Source organism: Heterocephalus glaber, unplaced genomic scaffold (assembly GCF_053883595.1).
Source record: "Heterocephalus glaber isolate CG9 unplaced genomic scaffold, H.glaber_assembly_v1.0 deba00001606, whole genome shotgun sequence".
Lineage (NCBI taxonomy): Eukaryota > Metazoa > Chordata > Mammalia > Rodentia > Bathyergidae > Heterocephalus > Heterocephalus glaber.
This window is the reverse complement of record NW_028258377.1, coordinates 31070668-31093655: the sequence shown is the minus strand read 5'-3', so window position 1 is coordinate 31093655 and position 22988 is coordinate 31070668. Positions and strand designations below refer to the sequence as shown.

The window sequence follows — 22988 nt, the reverse complement described above, 5'->3', positions numbered from 1 at the left end:
TACCCTAAGTCTGGCGTCAAGCTGTTAGCGGGTCGCAGCCACGCGTCACGCCCTCTGGCAGCGCGGCTAAGCGCGGGCTGATGCCGCCCCCCGGAGGCCGCGCCGGCGCAGTGCTACCCGCGCCGCGGCTGCGCAGTGCCGCCCTCTGGGGGCCCCCGCTCCTTCCTCCCATCGGCCTCAGCTTGCGGGCCTTTCAAACATGGAGGAGCGGGAGCGGGGGGCGAGGTCGGCTCGCGCCGGGAGCCCCGCAAGCCCGCCCAGCCCGCGGCTGGATGTCAGCTCAGACAGCTTCGACCCGCTGCTGGCCCTGTACGCGCCCCGCCTGCCTCCCATCCCCTACCCCAATGCCCCCTGCTTCAACAACCTGGCGGAGTATGAGAGCTTCCTCAGGACCGGCAGCCGGGGCGGCGGGCGCGGGCGGGCGCGGGGCGCTGCCGGGGCCCCCGCTGCCGCCGCCGCCGCCGCCGGAACCTCGGGCCGGACCCGCCGCCGGGCGGACGCCCCCGCCCCGGACCCCGAGCGCATCCAGCGCCTGCGTCGCCTCATGGTGGTCAAGCAGGAAGAGGATGGCACGGCCGGGGCGTCCCGGCGGGGACCGGGTCGCAGCCGGAAGGCGCCGCGCAACGTGCTCACGCGAATGCCCCGTGAGTCCGAGGGCCGGCGGGGACGAGACGGGACGGGGCGGGGCCGGCGGGGTGTTTGCCGCGGTGAGCTTGCTGCAGGCTGCATTATTGCAGAGAAGTGAACAACCGCGAGTGAGCAGGGTCTGCCAGAGTAATGGGGGCGCGGGGAGTATCGAGGGTCTGCCAGAGCAGTACGGGAAGAGTGGTATGGCTGTAAGGAGCCATGGGACGGTCTGCGGAGGAGATCGGGGTTCATGCAGGTGTCTCCAGAGGTGATGAGCCTGCAGAGAGGGTCTGTAGGAGTGGCAGGGGTGTCGGAGAGTTTGAGGGACATCATGGGTACGCAGAGGTGGTGAGAGGTCTTGGGGACCACAGACAGAGGTAAAGGGAGGGAGGGTTGTGCAGAAGTTGTGGGGGAGAGCATAGTCAGGACTAGGGGAAGGACAGTGGTTAGTGGGATTTGAGGATCACGTGCACTGTAGGGAGATGTGTTCAGATAGGACCAGGGGCCAAAATCTCACAACCCGTACTCTGGAAGTGACAGCTCCTTTTGGGTTGGATGACCAGGACAGAAGGCTACAGGGTCTTGATACACATATATTCACGTTACTAAATACAAGTGCTGGAATGCAGCATGCATAAAGGCCACTAAAACACAGGCACTGTTTCACAGCCACTCTGCGTGGCCCGGTGCAGGACAGTGTCTGTGGGCTCAGGTTACCATATGCGCCAGGTTATTTTAAGTTCTGCCAGTGTAAACTGGGAGAATTTCTTGGAGCTTCCTAATAGATCCTTAGAGTGAAGCTGTAAACAGCAGAGCTCTAATGTGTGAGTTAGGTCTTGTTTAAATGGAATAAAAACAGCCCAGGGTTGTATCTTTTGTCATCTGGCAAGCAGTTCTGACATCTGCCCTGTGAACACAATGACCTACTTAGCCATTCAAAGCATCTGTGTCCTGATAATTAAATTGTGACATTACTGAGCAATTGCTACTTGAATAGAGGGGTTTGCTAGCAAGATTCTATTTCCTTCATTCCTAGAAATTTGTTAGGAAAAACATCCTGAAAAGCTGTGTGGTGTTATAGGTGCCTTTGTTGGATGTTTTACCTTGCCAGCACATCCCAGCCTAAGCTAGAATTTACCCCACCATTCCTGACCTCCAGGAAAGAAAGTGTGAGTGTTTCTAAAATGAGGGAGTCTGGAGGGGTTAAGTATGTGTTTTGCCACTATTCAGTTGTTGAAATTCACTCCAAGTCTCAGATTCTAACATTTATTTCCATGCTATCAGTTATCGCTTTGCTACCAATATTGTCAAGGGAAAAAAAATATGTCTGTGTGGCAGGTGGTTTTTGCTTTACCATGAAGCACTTTGCTGTAATGGTATGACAGTGTTTGGAGTGTGAAGTGTGTTAACTTCCTATGATTAAATATTTGCCTAGAATCAACATCTCGGGGAATGTGCACTAGTTGCTGAAAATTTTAATCATGGCACTAGAAACAGTTGCTATGCATAATACAGACAAGTTGACATCAGAAAGAGTTGATGACCTTCAGAAAGCAAGAAAATGAAAGAAGTATGGGCAAGGATTATTAAAGAAAGTTTCTATGAGAAGTAAGCTTTAGGTTTTGAAGTTAAGGATGAGCATGGTTGAGTATGATTTTTTAAAAATCAGACTACTCGGTGTAATTTGTATTTCCACAAGTGTACACAATCTCTAGATTTAAACACTTGCTCCTCCAACTTCTAGGTATTTTACATTAGGTAAGTTACTTAAATGCTTTTGGGCCATAGTTTCCTGATTTGTAGAATGAAAACAATAATAGAATTTATCAGTCATTGCAAGGATTAAACTGGTTAACACGTTTACAGCATTTACAACAGTAAAAGGGAAACTTGCAATGAATGTTAAATGTCACCATTATTCGGGGTTATTACTTTCAGATTTTCATAATTACAGGCTCCAAGTCAGAATGGATATCACCTTCCCATATTGAGAATTGGCTCAGTTGTTTGCTAATAAATGACTTTGAGCAAGTTACTTCAATCTTTCTGAACCTCAATTTCCTTATCTATAAATTGGGGTGAGATAGGAGCACTTATGTATTAGCTTAAAATAATATATGTAAAGTTAGACTTACCAGTGGGTGGGTCTGGCTCATACATGAGGCTGCTAATGGGTCATAATGATGGTGGTAATCATGACGATAATGTTGTAGATCTGAGTGAGGGAAGATAGGAAACTTAGAGTAAATCAGTCATCAATAAGGTTCCAGACTGCGCTGTGCTGTGGAAAGAGAAGGACAGAGAAGGTCATAATTTTTGAGAATCTATTATCTGAACACACAGGGAGAAGAAAGTAGGCTAAAAATGACCTGAATTTGGGAGGATATAGCCCAAGAATAGTGGCAGTACAGGTGGGGACTTATGAGAATAACTTCAAAGATAAGGGAGATGTTTTTATGTCAAATTAAATTTTAGAACCCTGGCACATTTCTTTTGGAGTCTGTTTCAGGAACGGTTAGAAAGAGAATGCATTCTGATTTAGATTGAGGAGCTCATTCATTTCTGCCTCTACTGTTTGCTCTTACAGGTGGTACTACTGTTGTATTTTTGATCCCACAAGGAGAGAAATGGTCCCTGGAATTAACACCATGTTAAATCTTTGGAAGAGAAAATTAAAAAGTTGAAATATCTGAGTTTGCCATTTATTTAATTATAATAAGGGACTGTTAAGATAATGCTTGCCCTTTCTCTCTGTTTTAGAAGCATAGGGGAAGAAGTACATTAAATGGCCCTATTTTTTTCAAGTTAGAAAAAGAATAGTCTTTCCATTCCTTATAAAAGCACATATGTTTGAAGGCAGGGAGATTCGTGTGCTTGTGGGCAAAGGGTAATCCAGCAATGTGATCAGCTTCCAAGAAATTGAATCATAAAGATTTTTCCTGAAAGTAATGTAAAAATTCACTAGTCAGACCAAGATTCTCTTCCTTTCCAAGGCTGCTGTTTGGCTCCAACTGTACATTACTGCCAAATTTTCAGTCTGACAAAAACTCTTACTTCTCATCTGTTAATTAATTTTCTTCCAAGAGTATTTTCTTTCATTAATCATGGTCATCAGCTTTATGTCAACTCATGAATGAGGGATAAAGTGGTTAAGAAGAACTGACTTAGTTATCCAAACTGAAATGCAAGACTCTTCTCTATTAAGGCACTAGAAACAAGAGAGAGGTGTGTTTTGTTTTGTTTTGTTTACTATTAATAAATACTCTCCAAAGAATTTTACCTTGCAAACTTGGGAGAAAAAAAACAGATACAGTGTACCAGGGTTATGTGTGTAGGTTGGGGTGGGGAGTATTCTTTTGGGAGGTTTTGTATACTAAAGCCAGTACATTGTGAGAGCTAAATTAACATGAAGTAAGAAAAATCCGTCTCTGAAATTCTGAGGAAAAACGTTCTTTGTAATAAAAACTGAAAATTGTAATCCCATTTTTCTTCCCATGAATTGTCATATTGCTCTTTTCATGTGATTCTTACTGTCAATCTCCTAAGAGCCAGATGCTGATCAGCAGGTATCCTTTGCACCTTGGATCAAGGCTTGGATTACAACCAGTCCTTTTCTTCATAGTGTAAAGATCGTGTACATTGAAACACCAGTATCGCTTCTTGGCCTTTTGGTTAAGATCAAGTGAAACACCAGTGGCCCCAGAGAACTTGCACATGGAGTAGCTCAGATTGTGGGGTGAAAAAGCCGTTCTTGTTGAGAGCATGGCATATGTTAAAGGCAGATAAGCTACACAGTTCATTTCCTTCAAAAAAACAGGAACAAAATTTTTGGTTCTTTGGAAAGCCCAAGCTAGATATCCGTTTCTTAAGAATTATGCTAAAAAGGAATTGTCTTAAGGTGTAGAAGTGAGAAGAATCTAGCTGGTGATATGTACAGTTAATGTATTTTTTTGTTCACAAAAGTTTTTAAATTATGGTACATCTTAGAATCAGTGACATTACAGAATAAAGGATATGTTTACATGATACTCATGCATATAATTTACCCACATTCTGGTGGAATCTGGCATTTCTGTGTGTGTTGGCTGTACAAGCCCCGTTTCTCACTAGGTCTTCTGGTTTTGAAAGAGCCTGTTTCTGTGCTTGTTGCCTTGTTCTTCCGGCCATGTCGGATGCTCACGGCTTTTGATTCTGGGAGTGGAGGCAGATGTCATTGCTGTCCTGACTGTTCTTCCCTTGTTGCAGTGCACGAAGGCAGCCCTCTGGGTGAACTCCACCGTTGTATCCGGGAGGGGGTGAAGGTGAATGTGCATATCCGCACTTTCAAGGGACTTCGGGGCGTCTGTACAGGCTTCCTCGTAGCATTTGACAAGTTCTGGAATATGGTAATTAACCTGTTTTAAGGGGGATAGAGAATCTATACTAGAGATTAAATATTTTATATGTCTAAAAGACCTGAGTAGCCTTATTAAGCAAAACTACAAAATAACTTCTCAGAACTAAAATCTTTGTATACTCTTAGACAATAACAACAAAAATTATTTTTATTGCTTCCTTTTTCTTAAGGCGGTGGTACTAAACCAGGGTAATTTTGCTCTTCCCTCCCTCCCAGAGACATTTGGCAATGTCTGGGGATTTTTTTTTTTTTTTTATTGTCATACCTGTTGGACAAGATACTGTTGGCATCTAATAAGTAGAGGGCAGGGATGCTGCTCAGTCCTGCAATATACAAGACAGCCCCCAGCAAAGAATTATCCAGTTCAGAATGCCATTAGTACCAAAGTTGAGAGACCCAGCCTAAAAAGAATAATTATCGGGCTGGGGATTTAGCTCAGTGGTTTTGCCGCCTGCTGCACAAGCGCAGGGACCTGATTTCGATCCCCGGTACCAAAAAAAGAATAATTATCTAATTTAGTTATTTTAAATCATTTCCTGCTAACCATTCTTTTACTCATTTAAAAATATTTATTGGCTTCCCACTTTGGCTGGACCTGGTGGTAGGGACAGTATTTGGGAAGATAGAGGTGAAACAGACATTAATAAGTGAAACACTTTGCAGGACATTCCCTTACAAAACAGTGTGCTACACACTCCCAGCATTACAAATGCTTACTGTCTCGCTAGACATTAGTAGGAGGGAAGCAGTATATGATAGTGCAACTATAAGATTAGATAGTTAACAGAACTATCAGGATTTCTAGTGGGTTTTTTCCCATCTCCAACTTTCCTTTTCCCCTTGCTGTATCCCCATCTGTTCATTCTCCTGGATAATACAGTAGTTTTGAACTGCTTGCTACGTGCCCATCCTGTACTAAGGGCTTTATCTGTTATCCTAATTAATGAATTATAGGTCCTATTACTATTCCATCTCATAAATGAAGAGATTGAGTCCAGAGAAACTGAAAGATTGGTCCCAGGTCACAGGATTATTAAGTGGAAGTACCAGACTTTATCCTGGGTCTTTTTGACTCCAGAGACCATGTTTTCAACCATTACAGAATTTGAATTCTACCTTCAAATCTTGGGTGGAGATTTGAATCCCAGCCTCACTACTTGTTAACTTTGGTAATGGCTCTGAGCGTCAGTTACCGCTGTAGGACAAAATACTTTATTATTTTAATTTTACCTCTGAGGGGAAAGGATTTAAGAGAATATACTTGTTGACAGATTATCAGCTTTTATTTGTAGGGTGATTTACCTTTTTCAGAGTAATTTATGTTCTGTAATCTCATTTGACCTTAACAGTTGTCCTGGGAGGTTGAGCTCAGTGATGAGAACTCACCAGTAATTCTACCTGTAACCCTGGTTAATCTTTGTTATTGTAGTCATAAGACATAGAAACTAAGGAGGGTAAAGAAGCAGTAGTATTTCTCAAAGTGTGGTCTAAAGCTATCCTGTATTGTGATGCGCTGGGGTTTCTGGTTTAAACAGGTTCTTGGGCTTCATTCAGATTTACTGAGCCAGAACTTCTAAGCGAGTAGCCTCAGATTTGTATTTTAATAAGCTTCCTGGATATTTATGTACACTGAAACGTAAGACCCTCTACCATGCAGTGGTAAAGACCTTTATCATGCATAGAAGAAAATTGTATTGTGATAGCAGTTTGGAAATCCTGTGCAGAAGGTGACAGGTATTGCCATTTTCTTCTATCCAAGTGTTCGGTTACCTGTTGAGTTTTGCTACATTTGGATGTTATTCTGCCTTTTTCCCCAAAAGCTTTAAAAATACTGTTTTTAATTGTTTCCTTTTTCCCCTCTGGGCTGTTCCTCTAGGCACTTACTGATGTGGATGAGACCTACAGAAAACCTGTTCTAGGCAAAGCATACGAGCGGGATTCTTCGTTGACTCTCACAAGGGTAGGTAGTTCCCCCGACCTCCTCTGCAGCTCAGGAATCACTGAGCCCCGTGACCAGGGTGATCTAGAGAGAAACCACTACCCACAAACCACGTATGCCTGGACCGGAATCTTCATTAGTCTCCCCTGTCGTGCTGCCAGCTGCTCTCCAGTGCCTCTGGACTTCTGCATATATAAACAAGTTACCTCCTGTAAGATTTGCAAGTCTTTCAGCTTTATATCACAGAAATAAGTAAGGTGCCTTTTCTCCTGACATGCTTACTGATCTGAGTTATGGCTAGAAATAGAAAAGTTATTACTAACTTGTTAAAAATTGAAATGCAGGGAGTCCTAAGAGCAGAAAAAGAAATCTGGCTTTATCTATAGAAAGAGGGATGTTGAAGGCTGAGGAGAAGGCTAATATTTTTATTAATTTCCTTGTAGCTGTTTGATCGGCTGAAACTACAGGATTCCTCCAAAAAGGAAGCAGATTCGAAGTCTGCAGTTGAAGACTCCACTCTGTCCAGATACTCGCAGACATCAACTTGGAAGGTGGCTTCCGTGTGGGGAAGAGGAGACACTGACCGAAGCTCTCACAGGCGTTCCCATTCCGTTCCTTCTTCCCTGCAGGCCTCTGCTAGGGAGGAGTCCAGGTCCGAGCTGTCAGGGAGGACTACAAGGACAGAAGGGTCCAGTGTGGGAGGTACCTTTTCCAGGGCCACCACCCTTTCCCAGGGCCAGCCCCGTAAGAAAAAGCGAAAGCCCAAGGTGGATTACCAGCAGGTATTCACTCGACACATAAATCAGATTTTCATTCGAGGTGAGAATGTGTTGCTGGTTCATCTTGCACAGTAACCAGCTCAGCCTCATTTGAGCTTTGGTGTTTAGAAATAAAGTGCATGAGTTACTACTGTGCTGTACCCTAGTATCCCAGTGAAACTCTGAGTTGGAATGATTCCCTCTGGACCTGCACATGCAGAGGACAGAGCAGGCTCGACCTTCTGGAAGATGAGCTCAAGGGGAGGACAGGCCTCGGCAGGGTGGGCATTTGAGCTCATGTCAAGGTAGAAGCCATGCATCTGATTGGGTGTCGTGGTCTACTTCAGTCATGCTAGCCAAATATATAAGATTTTGCACTTGACTTGGGGATCACAGTATGAGTGGAATTCACTCTTCAGTGACTATAGAAAAAACTCTCTCAAAAGAATTATCTTATTTTGAAAAGCTAGTGCCCCAAGTACTCAAGAATTTGATTCTAAGAGTAGCAGTATAAATGGCCCTGAGCCCTGCACCCACATCTTATAACTGACCTTCGAGTTTTGCTCAACGCCATTCTCTCTTGACCAAGAAATGAAATTTATTATCTTTGAATATCTATAAGGCCTAGGAAAATTACCAACTTACATAGGGGTGAAATTTAGGTAGGTGGTATATTCAAAGTAGCCAGTGCTGAGCACTGTCTTGATCCCTCTCCTTGCTATGGAAGGGAGTTCAGGCCCTCTTCAGTCTTCCCCTCACCAGAGGTAGCCTCTGCAGATGGCGTGCCAGATGAGACTAACTTGCTTGTTGGTGCCTCCCGTCCTTTGTGCTAACTCCTGTGGCATGGTGCTAGTGCATGTCCCCTGTGGTATTGCCTCTGTGTGTAATGTGAACTGTCCTGTGAGCTTCATGCTAGGAGACTGTCCTTCATGTCCAGCTTCAAAGAATTTGGCAAGAACTCAGTAATACACCTAGACACACGGCTGAGAGTCCCCTTTCCACGTGGGGCCGGCTTCGTGTAGACTTTCAGAATGGCTTGCCATGTGGTGGTAGTTTTATTCCTTGAGTCCCTGTTCACAGGGACACTTTCCTCACAGCCGGGCTGGAGTAACAGGAGCACCATGGGACCCAGGGCTGCTTCTACTTGAATCATACTATTATATGCTTTGTAAATCGCCAGTGCAGAATAGGCTGCATCTTGACATAGACTGTTACGCAATACTGACTTTTTGTTTTGTTTATATTTGTTTTATCTTGAGTAACATATTCAAAGTGAGAAGAAACAGCTAACTAGTTAAAATGTATGAAAAGAGAAATTTCCTGTTGTATTCATTGTTTAGTTTGAGACTTCTGAGGCACAGTGTGCATAAGGTTTAGGGAACCAGAATACCTGCTTCTTCTAGCTAGACTGCTGGGTCATTAGACAATGAAACGTGAGCAGATTTATCCCCTCCGTGCCTCACTTTCCCCTATGAGACACCTACCTCACCAGGACATTGTGACAAAGAATTTTAGGAAGGCATTTTACGGCCTCTAAACATGTTTAAGTGCCATGAGTAATTTTTACTCACTCTGTTTCACAGCTCTGTAAGAATTCTACATCTTATGAACAGGGCAGGTGCTATATAAGAATGAAGTGTTCCTAGGTGTCATATTGTGGTCTAGTAACTATCATCAGAAGGCAGTGAAAACTTGAGGAACTAGTTTCCATATTCCATTCCTCCACCCAGAAGGACAGTGGAAGTTCTCAGAACATCTCATTAAGAGGAGAATGATACTTTGGTTTCTTTTGCTGCTCTCCCCTCATCTCAGTCCCGAGGTTTTTCTGATAATTGTCAGAAAGATTTATATAATACCAAAGGAACATGAGTATCTAAAAATGGCACATCCCCAAAGGGGAATTTGTAGAAGCCTTTATTTATTTACTGTTAATTTGTTTTTATTTTTAAATGCATTTGAAAGTATGCTTTAGAGCCAGATTAGATGTACTAAAGTTTTTATAGAGATTCCAGGTTACAAACTCAAGACCACAGTTATCTTTGGAATCTGCCAGTCTAAATTCTGTCCTCACTAGTGTGTCCAACAATCTCAATTCCCAGATTAATAGTCATCTTATTCCATCTTCAGGCAATGCTGCCTGCATCTCTTTGCCAGTCTCCCCTGCCAGCCTCATGTCTGCCTTCCTGTCCCTCAGAAGCTGTAATAGATACTCTGTTTTCCCAATAATGTAAAAATTTTGAATAAAAAATATAATTTCCATTTCATTCCATTGCCTTATTAAATCTAGCCTGATTGATTTTAAACACATACAAGTTTTTATGTTTATGTGTAACTTTCATATATTCACAGAAGGATTAAATTACTCTTTTCTCCCCAACATGACATGAAAAAAAATTTGAACTGTGTGCTTTTAGGTACTGTAATGCCCCCTATTTATTGAGTGGTTTAGGCAATGCTCCTAAAATGAATATTATTTAGTAAGTGTACTATTTTGTACAAAGCATGGTAATTATTTTTAGAGCAGTCCATTTTTTAAAATTGCTGTCTTTTCTTTATTATTGGAAAAGTTTTTCAAAAATAAAGAAAAAATGGTCCCAAATAATGTATTGCTGCTCAAAAATTGTAACCATGTAGGTCATTATGATAAATTGCTAGGGTGACTGAGGATGTAGCTCCCTGGTAGGGCACATGCTTAGCATGTGTGAGGCCCTGAGTTCAATCTCCAGCACAGTGATAGATAGGTAGATAGATAGATAGATAGATAGATAGATAGATAGATAGATAGAAAGAAAATTGCTATGAAATAATTGACATCTTCCCAGGAGAAGGGAAAATAATGGTAGAGAATCAGAACCCTTGACCCCCACCTCCACATCACCTGAAGGGTTGCACACACTGAAAAGCAACAGAACTGGTCTCTGGTGTTCTCCAGGGATCGGGCTTGGGATCCCTGGATCACTTGTTAAGAATAGTATCTGTTTTGGGCTGGGGATTTAGCTCAGTGGTTTTGCCGCCTGCTGCGCAAGTGCAAGGACCCGAGTTCAATCCCCGGTACAAAAAAAAAAAAAGAATACCTATTTTGGAACATTGAACTTGGTTTTTCAAAGAAATCTCTGGACAAATGACTTATGTTTGCATGACAATTGATAGGACAGACCTGTGCATTTGGTGGCCTTCTCTGGTGTACCCAGCTTTGTTAGACAATAATGTGATTAAGAAATGGAACATAAAGTTTCATACGCAGAACAATTTCAAGTGCCATTCTTTGTACATAGAAGTGATTCTTCTGCTCTACCATTAGTAGAACATGTACTTAGGTTGTTTGATTTAGTATCTGGGAAGCGTTCATGCTTCCTGTCTGGGATCATCTTATGACCAGAACCAGGCTGATTATGAAATGGTTAGCCAGAGTTAGCAGCGTCTGAGCTGCCGTTTGGCACCTCGCTCTGTCTGCATGGTGTGTGTCAAATCAGAAAGCCTAGAAAACATGAACACTAAAATCTAGGTGCATAGATATCCTCACTGTGAGTTGTTGGTGGATCAGGAGCAGTTCCGTATGTCCTTGGAAAAGAGTACAGGAGTATGTTCAGAGATTGTCAGGTCTGGACTATGAGCTGCCCTTAATTTCCCACGAGCTCACAGAAGTCTGAATGTACCACTTACTTCTGCCCCTGCGTTGCAAGGGGACCAAGACATGCAGGGAGGAGCTGGGGGAAGGGGAAGTAAGAAGAATTAAGATACATTATGCACATGTACCAACTCCCCAGGAGGAATGTAATCATGTACTGTAAACATGTACTAATAAAAATGAAAACTGAAAAAATAGAAACCTAACTTGATACAAAATGGATATTTGTATTTTTAAATGTACTATTTCCGTAGCAGCCAACATGGCCAAAACCATGAAATAGAATTGGTTCTGTAAATTGCTTCTATAAATTTTCTCTGAATTTTTTAGGAAAAAATTATAAGTTATTCAAAGACAGCTGGCTGTCACTGGTGCTGCCCCCAAAGCTTTCCATTTTTTTTGTATGTATTTTTAATGAATGAAGTGATTGCTGGGGGAAGGTCAAGGTTCATGGAGGAGAAGAGAATCATGGTATAAATATAATAGTCTTGCAGTTGTTTTAACTTTTCTTTTTCTGTACCTACCACATACAGAATGCAGTCAGCCCCATTTCAGTAGCTTACGTTCACCAGTCTGTGTCTTTCTTTTCCCAGAAGGTTTTTCTTAGTGCTTGTACAGTGGAGTCGTCTTAATGTGGGCCAGTGTTCAAAGGTAGGCAGTCTGTCAGTGCTGTCTGGAAAATTCATTCGATGGGTTTAAGATAGGCCTTTGCGGTCCCTGACATGATTTTCTGGGCTCTCAAGGATTGGCCCTCCTTTATCCTTACTGTTTTGAGTATTTTTCAAACTCTTGTACATTCCCTTGCCCTCTGCTAATAAAAGTGAAAGCAATCAAGAAATGGGATTGGCTGGCTCGAAGATCTAGGGCAAGAAGCATAACACCTGAGACCTTCAGTTGGTCTATTATTTAGAAAAAAAATAGTTTGATAAGCTACCAGAGTTAGTGCTCCTTTAAAAACATTCACTGAAAAGATGGGAACTGTCCCTTAGGAAAGCCATATAAGCTATTCCCAGTACATTGCAATTGCTTTTGATTTTTGGTTTTTTGCAGCAAATGTCTGATGTTATGTTTTTAGAACTGTGAAAAAAAAAGTCTGAAGATATTTTCAGAGATGATATTTAAAGTACGGTTATCTGGCTGAATTATGTTCAGCCAGGTTCTAGGGCAGCTAGCTGTTCACTTCTTTCTCTGTTGTCCTGACAGTAAAGCAGATAGTAAGCCAGGTCTTTGAAAGTGATCTGCTTACTCCGTGACACCTAAAGACATCAGCCTTCTACTTGGCAACACTGACTTACTAATTTTTTTAGACAAGCCTAAAGCTGGGTGACTCTGTGTTTATAGTTTCAGTACTCATATACCAGCTGCTAGAAGAAAAACCATGACTATAATCTCATTTTTGTATATACTCCTAATTGTGAGGTTAACCAAAACCTTTCCTGTTTGAGGGAGAATTGCCACTAGTTACTTTAGTTTGCAATGTTCTGCATCAGGTATGTGTTATATGAAAGTCTGAACTGTAATAAATATGACTGTATTACTATACTGACTGCTTTGTCACTGCTGATTTAGGGGACAGCTGGGAGGAGTCCATTACCAAGAGGAGATAACCATCTAGAAAGTTAAAATATGGGAAGCCTCTTGCAGGCTCATTATTGTGATCTTGTGCCTTCCTGAACCAAAGCACATACATCTAGATCACCATCCTTGAGGAGGATTTTTCCCCCTAAGTTTATACTTAGAAAAGGAGTTTGGCCCATTTTTTAAATTCTCTCTTCTGAAGCACCACCCAATAGTAATTGCCCTGTGAATTTATGCTACATAATCGCTTAGTGGCATTAATCCATTCTCTTCACAGTCTGCCAAAATCACCATCCATTTTGCTCCCCCTGAGTGTTTTGCCAGATTTCCCTAATTGGTCATCAGCTGCTTCCAGAAATATGTGAATTTGCCACCAGCTTTCCTCTGTGCATGTAAGGAAGCTGAGCTGCCCACAAATTTGCCACATTGATTTTCTTGACCTCCTGTGTGCTTCCAAAATTAGGTCACCTTTACCTGGTAAAGAAAGCAAATAAAACTCACATCAGTTCTTAAGAGGGCAAACGTCAAGTTAACTGTCAAGGCACAGTTCGCCCCCTTTAAAAGGTACTACTGTATTAACTTGGACTGAGCCCATATCCAAGGCTCTTGGTCTGGTCCTTGCTTGTCTTTTATGTCAGAGTTTTGGTTAAAAGAGAAAGTCATCACTGATCAAAATAAATGCACAAGAGTCAGATAGCTTGGAATTTGAAATATACAATGATAGTTAAATACTGACAAGGGAGTGCTTCCTGGATAGGACTGGCAAGTAACAAAACATTCCTTGCTACCCATGGTCTTTCCTTAGATTTAATGAAGCATTTTAAATCTGCTCATTCACCACTAGGTGGCAGTGGGTTAAAGAAAACTGCGTAACGGGAAGTCCCAGGAGGACCCAAGTCTCCTGGTGTCCAGTCTCTGCTATGATTTACACCCTTAAATGCTACAAGTCTGGACTGAAGTGTTCAAGGGGAAACAAGCTTTATTACCCAACTGGAAAAAATGAACATTTTTTAACCAATGTTGAATTTATCTAATTTGAAGGGCAGGACTGATGACTTTTAGGTAATGAATGCACAGTACTTGGAAAAGAGTGGTAAGAGAAAGGTTTCCCAGTGTCCACTGTTTCAGAGAATCGCCTGTTCTCATATCAGAGGGCTCCTGCTTTCTTGTCAGGATACTGTCACTGGCCCTCTTCCCATCTGCCACCAAGAGATTACCTTCAGAAAAACTGTCTTGAAGCCCTTGTTTTTCAGCACCTGTATCTCTGAAAGAATTTACTCTCTCCAGTGATGATTCATGAAAGCCCATTTTTTGTTTGTTTGTTTGTTTTGTTTTGTTTTTTGGTACCGGGGATTGAACTCGGGTCCTTGCACTTTCAAGGCAGGTGGTGGAACCACTGAGCTAAATCCCCGGCCCTTATGAAAGCCCATTTTTGAGAAAGGTTGCAGCACTCATGATTCTGTGGACACAGCTGAGCCTCCACTTCAAGACTAAGCAAATAGGCTCTTGAATCCAAGAAAATTTGTACTAAATAGAAAAATGGTTGTTTTCTGTTGGGAACAATGGGTAGAGGGAGGGACAGTGTTAGTGTGTTAGTCTGTCTCCTAGTACAGCACGACAAGGCCTTAAGGAGACCTTACCCTCCGTACCTCATAATTTTCCAGTGGCCTATGGTGAAGAGGAATGCAATATGTGAGATAATAAGTAACTGGTCTTCGAGGGAATTAACTAAAAGTTATAATTGTGTTAGCTTTCCATCATAATGAAATGCCTGAGATAGTCAACTTAGAAAGGGTTTATTTGGCTCACAGTGTTGGAAGTTGTAGTACATGATCAATTGGCCCCATTGATTTAGGCCTGTGGCAAAGCAGCACATCATGGCAGGAGCATGTGGCGGAGAAAACCACTCACCTCATGGCCAGGAAGCAAAAGAGAAAGGAGAATGGCTAGAGTCCTACTAGGATGCCTTTGAGGTTACACTCCCATAGCCCAAAGACCTCTCACTGGGCCCTGCTTCTTAAATGTCACACCACCGCCCAGTAGTGCCAGCCTGCAGAACAAGCCTTTTTCACTGGGCCTTTAGTCGATTTTCAAAATCCAAACTGTCAGTGACAAAGAGCTTTGTCTTATGCCTTTTTGTTCCTTGGTAACATATTTCACTCAATCAACTTTCTAAAGGGCCAGAAAATAGTGCAATAAGAAATTGTCATTTTCAAGTATATCAACTTTGTGCTGAGCATATTATATGCATTTCTCTGTTCAGAAGCAGCCACCACCTCTTAGTTACTATATCACTGGGACACAACTTAAGGGAGGAGAGGTTTATTTTGGCTGATGGTGTTGATAGGGTTCAGTCCATGGTCAGCTGGCTCCAAGGCAGGAAGGCATGGTAGAAGGGCCTGATTGGAGGAAAGCTGCTCATGCTATGCATGGAAGCAGAGAGTGAAGGGAGGAGTTAGGAAGAGAGAGAAACCTGTGCAGGCCACACTCCCAGAGACCCACCTCTTCTGACCACAGCCCACCTCCCAACAAGTCAGCTATATTACCCCCATGATCATCTTCCAAAAGTCTCACCTATGAGCACATGAGGCCTTGGGGGAACATCTAGATATAAACCATGACACACCATGAGAAGAAGATCCTATCTTCATCACCAATATGAAAGAACTGAAACTAAGGGAAGACCAGTAACTTGCAAATATCTCTCTACTATAAATGGTAACTTTGGGGTTCTATCTAGATCTCGCTGGTTCTTTAGCTTATTGTTAGCCTGTTGCATCTTTAAAATACTATAGTTCTTGGGCATTAACCAGCACATTTTGAGGGTAATGCAAAATCAGCCTAATCAACCAGAGGGCTGAGTTCAAGTAGGGCCTGGTGCTTTGCCTGGTGCGCTAGTACCTTATGATTCACCCTGTTCTTTGGCCAGGAGTGGACACATACAGCTCTGTGGCTTGAGAAGTCACACCCCAGGATCTCTGGGAAGGGTAACTGTCAAGTGAACACTGGGTGCTATTTTACCCCTGAATTTATCTGGCCCTGGAAGGAATATTGATTGTTTAAAAGAAGATGGAATAAACAGGGGTCATTCCTAGCTTTTCAGGATAGAACAAGAAGGTCCACCATCCCCTTCTTTACAGAATCCCCAACCCTCGGGAAGGATGATTTCTCTTGCCCTTCACTATGAATTTTTCTAATGAAAGTCTTCTCTAGGCTAAACTATGGGTGTGCTAAAGTTACAGAAAAGTAAGATTATTTGAAGCCCTGTAGTCTTTCTCCTGAGACGTAAAAGGGGGCACAGGCAGAAAGGTTAGACATGCTACCTCCCCATCTTATCAAACTCCCCTTCGCCTAATTTCCAGAATGTGGCGATCCTGGGAGATCCTTGGCTTTCACTGATTACTTCCAAGCTTTGTTTCCTGATCTCTAAAATAGGGATGGCCACCTGCCTCAGGGTTGTTGATGCAATGCGCTGGGCCCATGCAGCACATGCTTGGGTCTTTATGCCTGATGTATAAGGATCAGCAGTTTTCTTAACTTCCCTGTGCTTCTGCTCTGAGTCTTGAGACCAGGTTCAACAACAACAACAACAACAACAACAACAAAAATGAACTGAATAGATGTTGTTCTCCTCTTTTCCAGTACATAACTGTTTGAAAGACTGTTTCTTAGCTTCCCAAGTTGTGATTAGCTTCATCAATTGGTTCTCCCTGGGTTAAAACTCCAGAAAAATCAACTTCACTTCCGGGAGAGTGCTGTGCTCCCCCAGGAACAACAGGAGGCTCCATGGGACATTCATTAGTTGGGGTTACAAGAGGACCACGGGGCACTGGAATGGTAATTTCCTACAAGGGACCCCAGTGACCCAGAGCGAGCTAGCTCAGCTGGTCTGAGCATGTGGCTAATGAGGGATGGGTCAGTTTCACTCTTGTGTGGGCCAATTAGTGTCACATGGGAAGCACGCTCCTGCGGCACCAGGCAGCAGCCTAAGTTGGTTTGTAACTGCAGCTCTTGTCACTATCAGAAACCAACCCAAATCCTAAATCTTCTTTCATATGATTTCCTGGCTCATTGTTTCCAAATCTGGGGTCATTTACAGACTATCCTTACAAAATTTTTTCTTCTCACAAGCCGGCCACTGCATTTTTATTTGTTGAATATTTTTTTCTATAAATTGACTCACTTCCAAAGAAAATTGGGAAAATAACCATGAATTAAAAGTATACATTAAAATATATAACTAATGAAATTAAAATGTTTGTCTTCCTGCCATCTACAAATAGCTCCTGTGCCACAGTGAGTGAGGGACTGTGTGTGCTGCACACGTAAAACCTACATGTGTTTGTTGTATAATACACACACACTGTTCAGTAATAAAATGATCACATCACCAAAAACAATATAAAGGAGTTGCTTTAGTAGGAAAAGTCAGGATTAGTGACTAGAAATTTTCACACATGAAGCAGTGAAATTATTTTTCAAGCAGAAATTTCAATACTAAGAGCCCTTCTGATAGTCATAAAGGATAGCTATAAAATCTTAGCTCTGAACAAAGCCAGGATTTAATTCACCTTTTACTCAACAGTCACGGGATTTTGTTGACACTCTCCACTGGAAAAAACATTAACATGGCACTTCTTATACAATCTCATCACCTTCATATGATTTACAAAAAGCACAAAAACACAAAGTGGGTGTGTTAGCTGCACATCTACGTTCCTCTCCAGTTATAAACCAGTTTAGACTGAACTCCTTGGTCAGCCAGTTCCTTATGGAGATCAAGGTAGAACCAATAGTGGTATTGGTAATTAAAATGTATCTCTTAATTAACTGAGCATGTTACATGCAGTCCAGTTATGAAAATGTGCATTAGAGGTCATGTGCACATAAAAACACACATACACACAGCGACCTCCTCGAGGTTGAGAGGAAGCCTAGCTACTTCCATTATTTCAGATTTCCAATGCATTAAAAAAAGAAGAATGTCAAAGCAGGGTGGTACAAGTTCTGGCTTATTTTATTTTTTTTATTTTTATTTTCTTTTGGTACCGGAGATCGAACTCGGGACCTTGCACTTGTGAGGCAGGCGCTGGAACCACTGAGCTAAATCCCCGGCCCCTGTTCTGGCTTATTTTAAAAACCCAAGTTGGAGGGTGGACAGCTTTCAGTCCTCTGGGTATCCATGAGTGTGTGCATAGCCTCACTCGGAAGGTGCGGCAAATGTATACATGCAGTCTTTGGGAATGCGAGGTCTGCCCACCCCCAGGCTGGGCAGAGATAAGCCCAGTTGGCAGCAAGGACTTAAATGCAGTCAGGCTCTAATATTCCATCAGGACAAAACACAACTTTGGCAATGTGGAGAAACAAAGCCATGTGGCACGTGGAAGGATCAGAAGGTGAGAGCTTCTTACCTTTGTGTGTCTCTTTTGCGTGGATTCTCATTGCAGCCACCCCTGTGATTTCAACATTACTGGGCTCTAGCTTTCTCATTGTCTTTGGAAAGCTACTAAGAGGGCCAAGCTGTTTTATAAGAGCCAGAACACTTACTTAGATGGGAAAATCAAGATATTAAAAAGTGAGAAAGCAGTTATCACTTTTCTTTCATTGTTTGTGCACTTGATGACTACTTTAACTGGAAGAACCAGTTTACACACATGCACAGGTGTACACACACACACACATACACACCCACACAGAAGCAGTCCACACAAGATGAACATCTGTAAAGTTCTCGTTGCATAATACTTGCTAGGACAGTTCAACTGTATAATTAGGGAATGATGTACAAGGCTTTATTTAAATAGCATAAAAATAATCTTTACTGTAAAAAAAAATCTATTCAGATTCTATTGGCTTGGCTTTGTCCTAAGACTCATGCACATTGTGTTCGGAGGCTCTGAGGGGAGACAGCGATGGGTGAGCTTGGTACTCTGGGTCCGGTGCTGCAGTCTCTGCTCTGCTATTGCCAGGCCCAATTATACCCCTGCCGAGCACCCCCACCCCACCTCCTCCCTGTCCCTGAGCCCAGGGATGTCTGTGGGTCTGTGAAAAGTATTTTGGCAGAAGCTGCCTTCCCCTGTGCTGGGAGTCATCTGTCCTCACTGGCTTGGAACTGTTTTTTGCTTAGAACTATTTTTACTTATATTTAAATGAAGTAGGTAAGGCCACACATACATGTGTGCTATTTTATTTCTATTTATTTTGTAGTACTGAGGACTGAACCCAGGGCCTCACATATGCTAGGCAAGTATTCCACCACTGCGCTACATTCCCAGTCCTAAATTGCCCAGGCTAGCCCTGAATTTGTGATCCTCCTGCCTCAGTGCCACAGTAAGCAAGGGCATAAGGGAACTACTGCAGGAGTTCATGTTCCAGGGGCCCCAAATGCTACCAGGGGCTACCGAAGCCATGGGGCCTAGTAAATAGTGAAGATGTGGGGCTCTTTGCTCAGAAAGGATCAACAATGTCAAGATGGTGTCAACAGAGAATTAAACAAAGCACAGGAAACCCGGGCGAGACAGCACAGAACTGTATTCCCAGCACTCGAGAGGCAGAGTTAGGAGGATTGCCCCGAGTTTGAGGCCTGCCTGGGCTACACAGTGAGACCCCACCTCAAAAAACAAAACAAAACAAAACAAAACAAAAACAAAACAAAAAACTAAGCACAGGCCCTTTAAGGGTGAGGCCATGTGCAACTGCACGGGTTCCATGTCCACGAAGTCAACCCCACAAGAAGCACAGGAGCAGACCAGAGTGGAGCCAGGGGCAGGGTGTGCAGTACCAAGAAGGGTGGGTGGTCGTAGCTCTTGGCAGACACAGCGCTGAGTTTTATGTACAGTGAATTAGCTCCACTGTTGTGACTGATGTACCCCTCAGCAGTGTCCACACCGGCTGTGCTTAGTGACTACTCTGTTAGATCTGAGTGGTCTACACACGAAAGCACTGGCATCATTCTAGGATACATTAAGTTCCATTTGATTTGAAATCACTCATACACTTGTTTGTTTTGTTTTGTTCTTTTCCCAATATGGGGGATCGAACTCAGGATCTTGAACTTGCCAGGCAGGCATGGCACCACTGAGCTACATCCCCGGCCCTCACTCATACACTTGTAAGGAATTTCAACATTGCAATTGTCAGTGAAAGCAAAGGAAAAACCATTCGTTTCCCTAAATATAATTTGAATGTTATAAAATTTCTAATGATTTCAAAAAAATGTTTTGCTTTTCTTAATCATTTACTTGTATGAGCTAAGTTTATTGTTGGTACTAACCTGTCAATAACTTGAAGAGGCCATTATTAAAAAGTCTTCATGAGACCAGGCATGGTAGTACAGAGCTACTCTGGAGGCTGAGGCAGGAGGATTACAAGCTCAAGGCCAGCCTGTGTGCCTTAGTGAGACCCTATCTCAAAATAAAATGTGAAAGGAATGAAGATGTAGCTCTTGTCTAGCATGTGTGAGGCCCTGGGTTCAATTTCCAATGTTGTAAAAAAAAGGTCTTGATGGGACTGAAAATGTCTGATCAGGAATTGCTGCTTCAAGCATAAAATCTGATACTAAAAAGCTATGTCCACAAAAGCAAATTTCTCATTAAAAATTGAAGAGATTAGTTTTTGGGAATTTTATACAAATTCAGCATTTAATTTCTTTCCTAATTTTGAATCTTATTTTCTTATACAATATGAAGAGTAACACAAGCTTGTGCAAAGTCTCATTTCGATATCCCAAATTCCATCCAACTTATCTCAATGCGTAGTTTAAATATTATCACCTTTTTTTTTTTTTTTTGGTACCAGGAATTGCACTTGTGCAGCAGGCAGTGAAACCACTGAGCTAAATCCCTGGCCCCATTATCACTTTTTTTTGTTACCAAGGATCGAACTCAGGACCTTGCACTTGCAAGGCAGGCACGGTGCCAGTGAGCTAAATCCCCCGCCCAAATATTATTATCGTTTTTTATGTCAGATATGAAGCCAAAGATTGTTTGGAGCAATAGCCTAGCCAGCAATTGTCTCAGGAAGTCTGGGAAACTGCTATGCTTTCTTGTGGGAGAGATGGTTAGGGTTCAGTCATGGTGATGACTAATACTACTTCATAGAAGCGTTGAAATGATTACGTGAGAAACCACATGAAAAGCAGTCAGAACTGGGCCTGGCACATAGGAAATACTCCATGAGTGACAGTTGCTGTTACCCAGCACCTTGCATAACTAAAACTTTCTGCTAGCCGGGTATGGTGGCTCATACCTGTAATCCCAGCACTGAGGGAAAACAAGGCAGAAGGATTGTAAGTTCAAGTCCTGCCTGGATAACTTAGTGAGACCCTGTCTCAAAATGAAAATTTTAAAAGGCTAAGAATGTGGCTCAGTGGTAGAGAGCCCCTGATGTTTGAATCCAGTACCACAAAGGGCAGGTGAGGGGAGGTTCTGTTGATTCTACATCCATGGTGCTTTAGCTCTGTTCTTGCCCTTTTTATTCTTCTTGACCCATACCACTGCAATTTAGGGTTTAACACTGTTCCCCTGGATAATTATTTAGCCTCTTAATTTGTCCTTTTAGCTTCCATTGTCTTCATTTTTTTTTAACCCATCTGGTTCAATTAAAATGCTGTAGGCTTAAATAACAAAGCAAAATTTTACTTTATACATTAAGACACCCTCAGTTTTCATAGTTGGTACAGCATTGTACCAACTGATACCATCTGTACCAGATGATATCAGGGCTCAGGTTTAGGAAGTATGAGCATACAGTGTGTGGAGTTGTATTTGTTTATTTTACATTCCTCCTCTTGATCTCAATATGGCTGCTATAGCTCCAAGCATCACCTCTGCTCATGATGGCATCCAAAGGTGTGGAGGAGAGGGACTTTTCTCTTGTGCATCTCTTTTTACCAGGGGGGAAAATTCTTCCAGAAAGCCCCTTAGAGTTCCACAGAACACATCTACTTTAAACCAATCACAGGCAAATGAGTATGGGATAATAGTAACCAACTTACATATTTCATGAATTATCACTAGCCTGGGCCTACATCCCCCGAACACAGTGCTAGCACTGTATCCAAACAGAATCAAAGTTCCCTAGCTAGGAAGGTGTGGTGGATGCTGGATAAACAACTAAGAATTTCAGCCCATTCTTATCAAATGCTACTGGCAGATTCATCAAACGTTTCCTGCTCGAACAAGACTGCCACAGCCTGCTGGGCAGGGTCTCAATCCTCTCTCCTGGGATTAAGTGTTTGGTTCCTATTCTAGCAAGGAGGTCACATTTTGCCAGCAAAGCACTCTTACAGCATCTTGTACTTTTCCTTCCCATTGCTATCACCCATTTGTGATTGTACACAACATGGGAACTACACGGCTGGTGTCTCTGCCCAGCTGGGGACCGTAACTTCCATCAGGATGCTGTCTTTTGTGTGCTTCTGTATACCTAGCCCAAGCACAGTGCTTGGATGCAGTTAGGTTTTCCTAAATGTTCGTTACAGGGATGGATGTCTATACCTGTCAGAGGAAGCAAGCTACAATTTCAACAGTTCGATATTTAATTTGGCAAAAGCAAGTTGCTATGTAGTTATCAAAAGAGGTTGAAAGAATATGGTACCTCAACATCACCAACATTTTGTTAAAGGACTAATTGCCAAGCCCCGTGTGCATGTGGGGCCATTAGTAATTCTGTAGCTATGCAAATTAAAACAGTGATGTATGATTTATAGCTTTAATAACATTCTGAAGGCTCTTAAATTTTAATCACTCGCAACATCCTTTTTAATATTCAATTACTTTATTAACTAATTAGGTCACTTGCTGAAAAAGCACATAAGGCTGGTGCTATTTTAATATCAGCTGAGCCTCACAAAATACCTTTGAAATGGTGCAAATGGTTTATTTATTTTAAACAGGTCATTAAGATACTATAATTAATAAACCAATTATGAAAAAGGGCCCGATAGTGATAGATGCACAAGTACAATGGCAGTGTCCGATGGATTAGTCATTTTTATATACATACATCAAGGAGCAAAACTTAAATGAAACCACACTGTAAAAAGTGCTTTTCTAAATAATT

General features: G+C 42.4%; 1 protein-coding gene across 1 annotated transcript; it reads left to right on the top strand.

Annotated features, from left to right (window-relative positions):
• Positions 1–122: 122 nt before the first annotated feature.
• Positions 123–9984, top strand: Lsm11 (LSM11, U7 small nuclear RNA associated). The gene is made up of 4 exons (XM_087194906.1): positions 123–644; positions 4873–5012; positions 6900–6983; positions 7406–9984. Exons 1-4 carry the CDS (start codon positions 200–202, stop codon positions 7814–7816), a joined length of 1080 nt encoding a protein of 359 aa, XP_087051032.1. The 5' UTR covers positions 123–199; the 3' UTR covers positions 7817–9984.
• Positions 9985–22988: the final 13004 nt, after the last annotated feature.

Excerpts from the sequence above, each read along its gene's own strand:
- Lsm11 (XM_087194906.1), top strand. The coding sequence starts at position 200 with ATGGAGGAGCGGGAGCGGGGGGCGAGGTCGGCTCGCGCCGGGAGCCCC. Across the intron at positions 645-4,872 it reads CGTGCTCACGCGAATGCCCC|TGCACGAAGGCAGCCCTCTG; the intron begins GTGAGTCCGAGG and ends CCCTTGTTGCAG. Across the intron at positions 5,013-6,899 it reads TTGACAAGTTCTGGAATATG|GCACTTACTGATGTGGATGA; the intron begins GTAATTAACCTG and ends CTGTTCCTCTAG.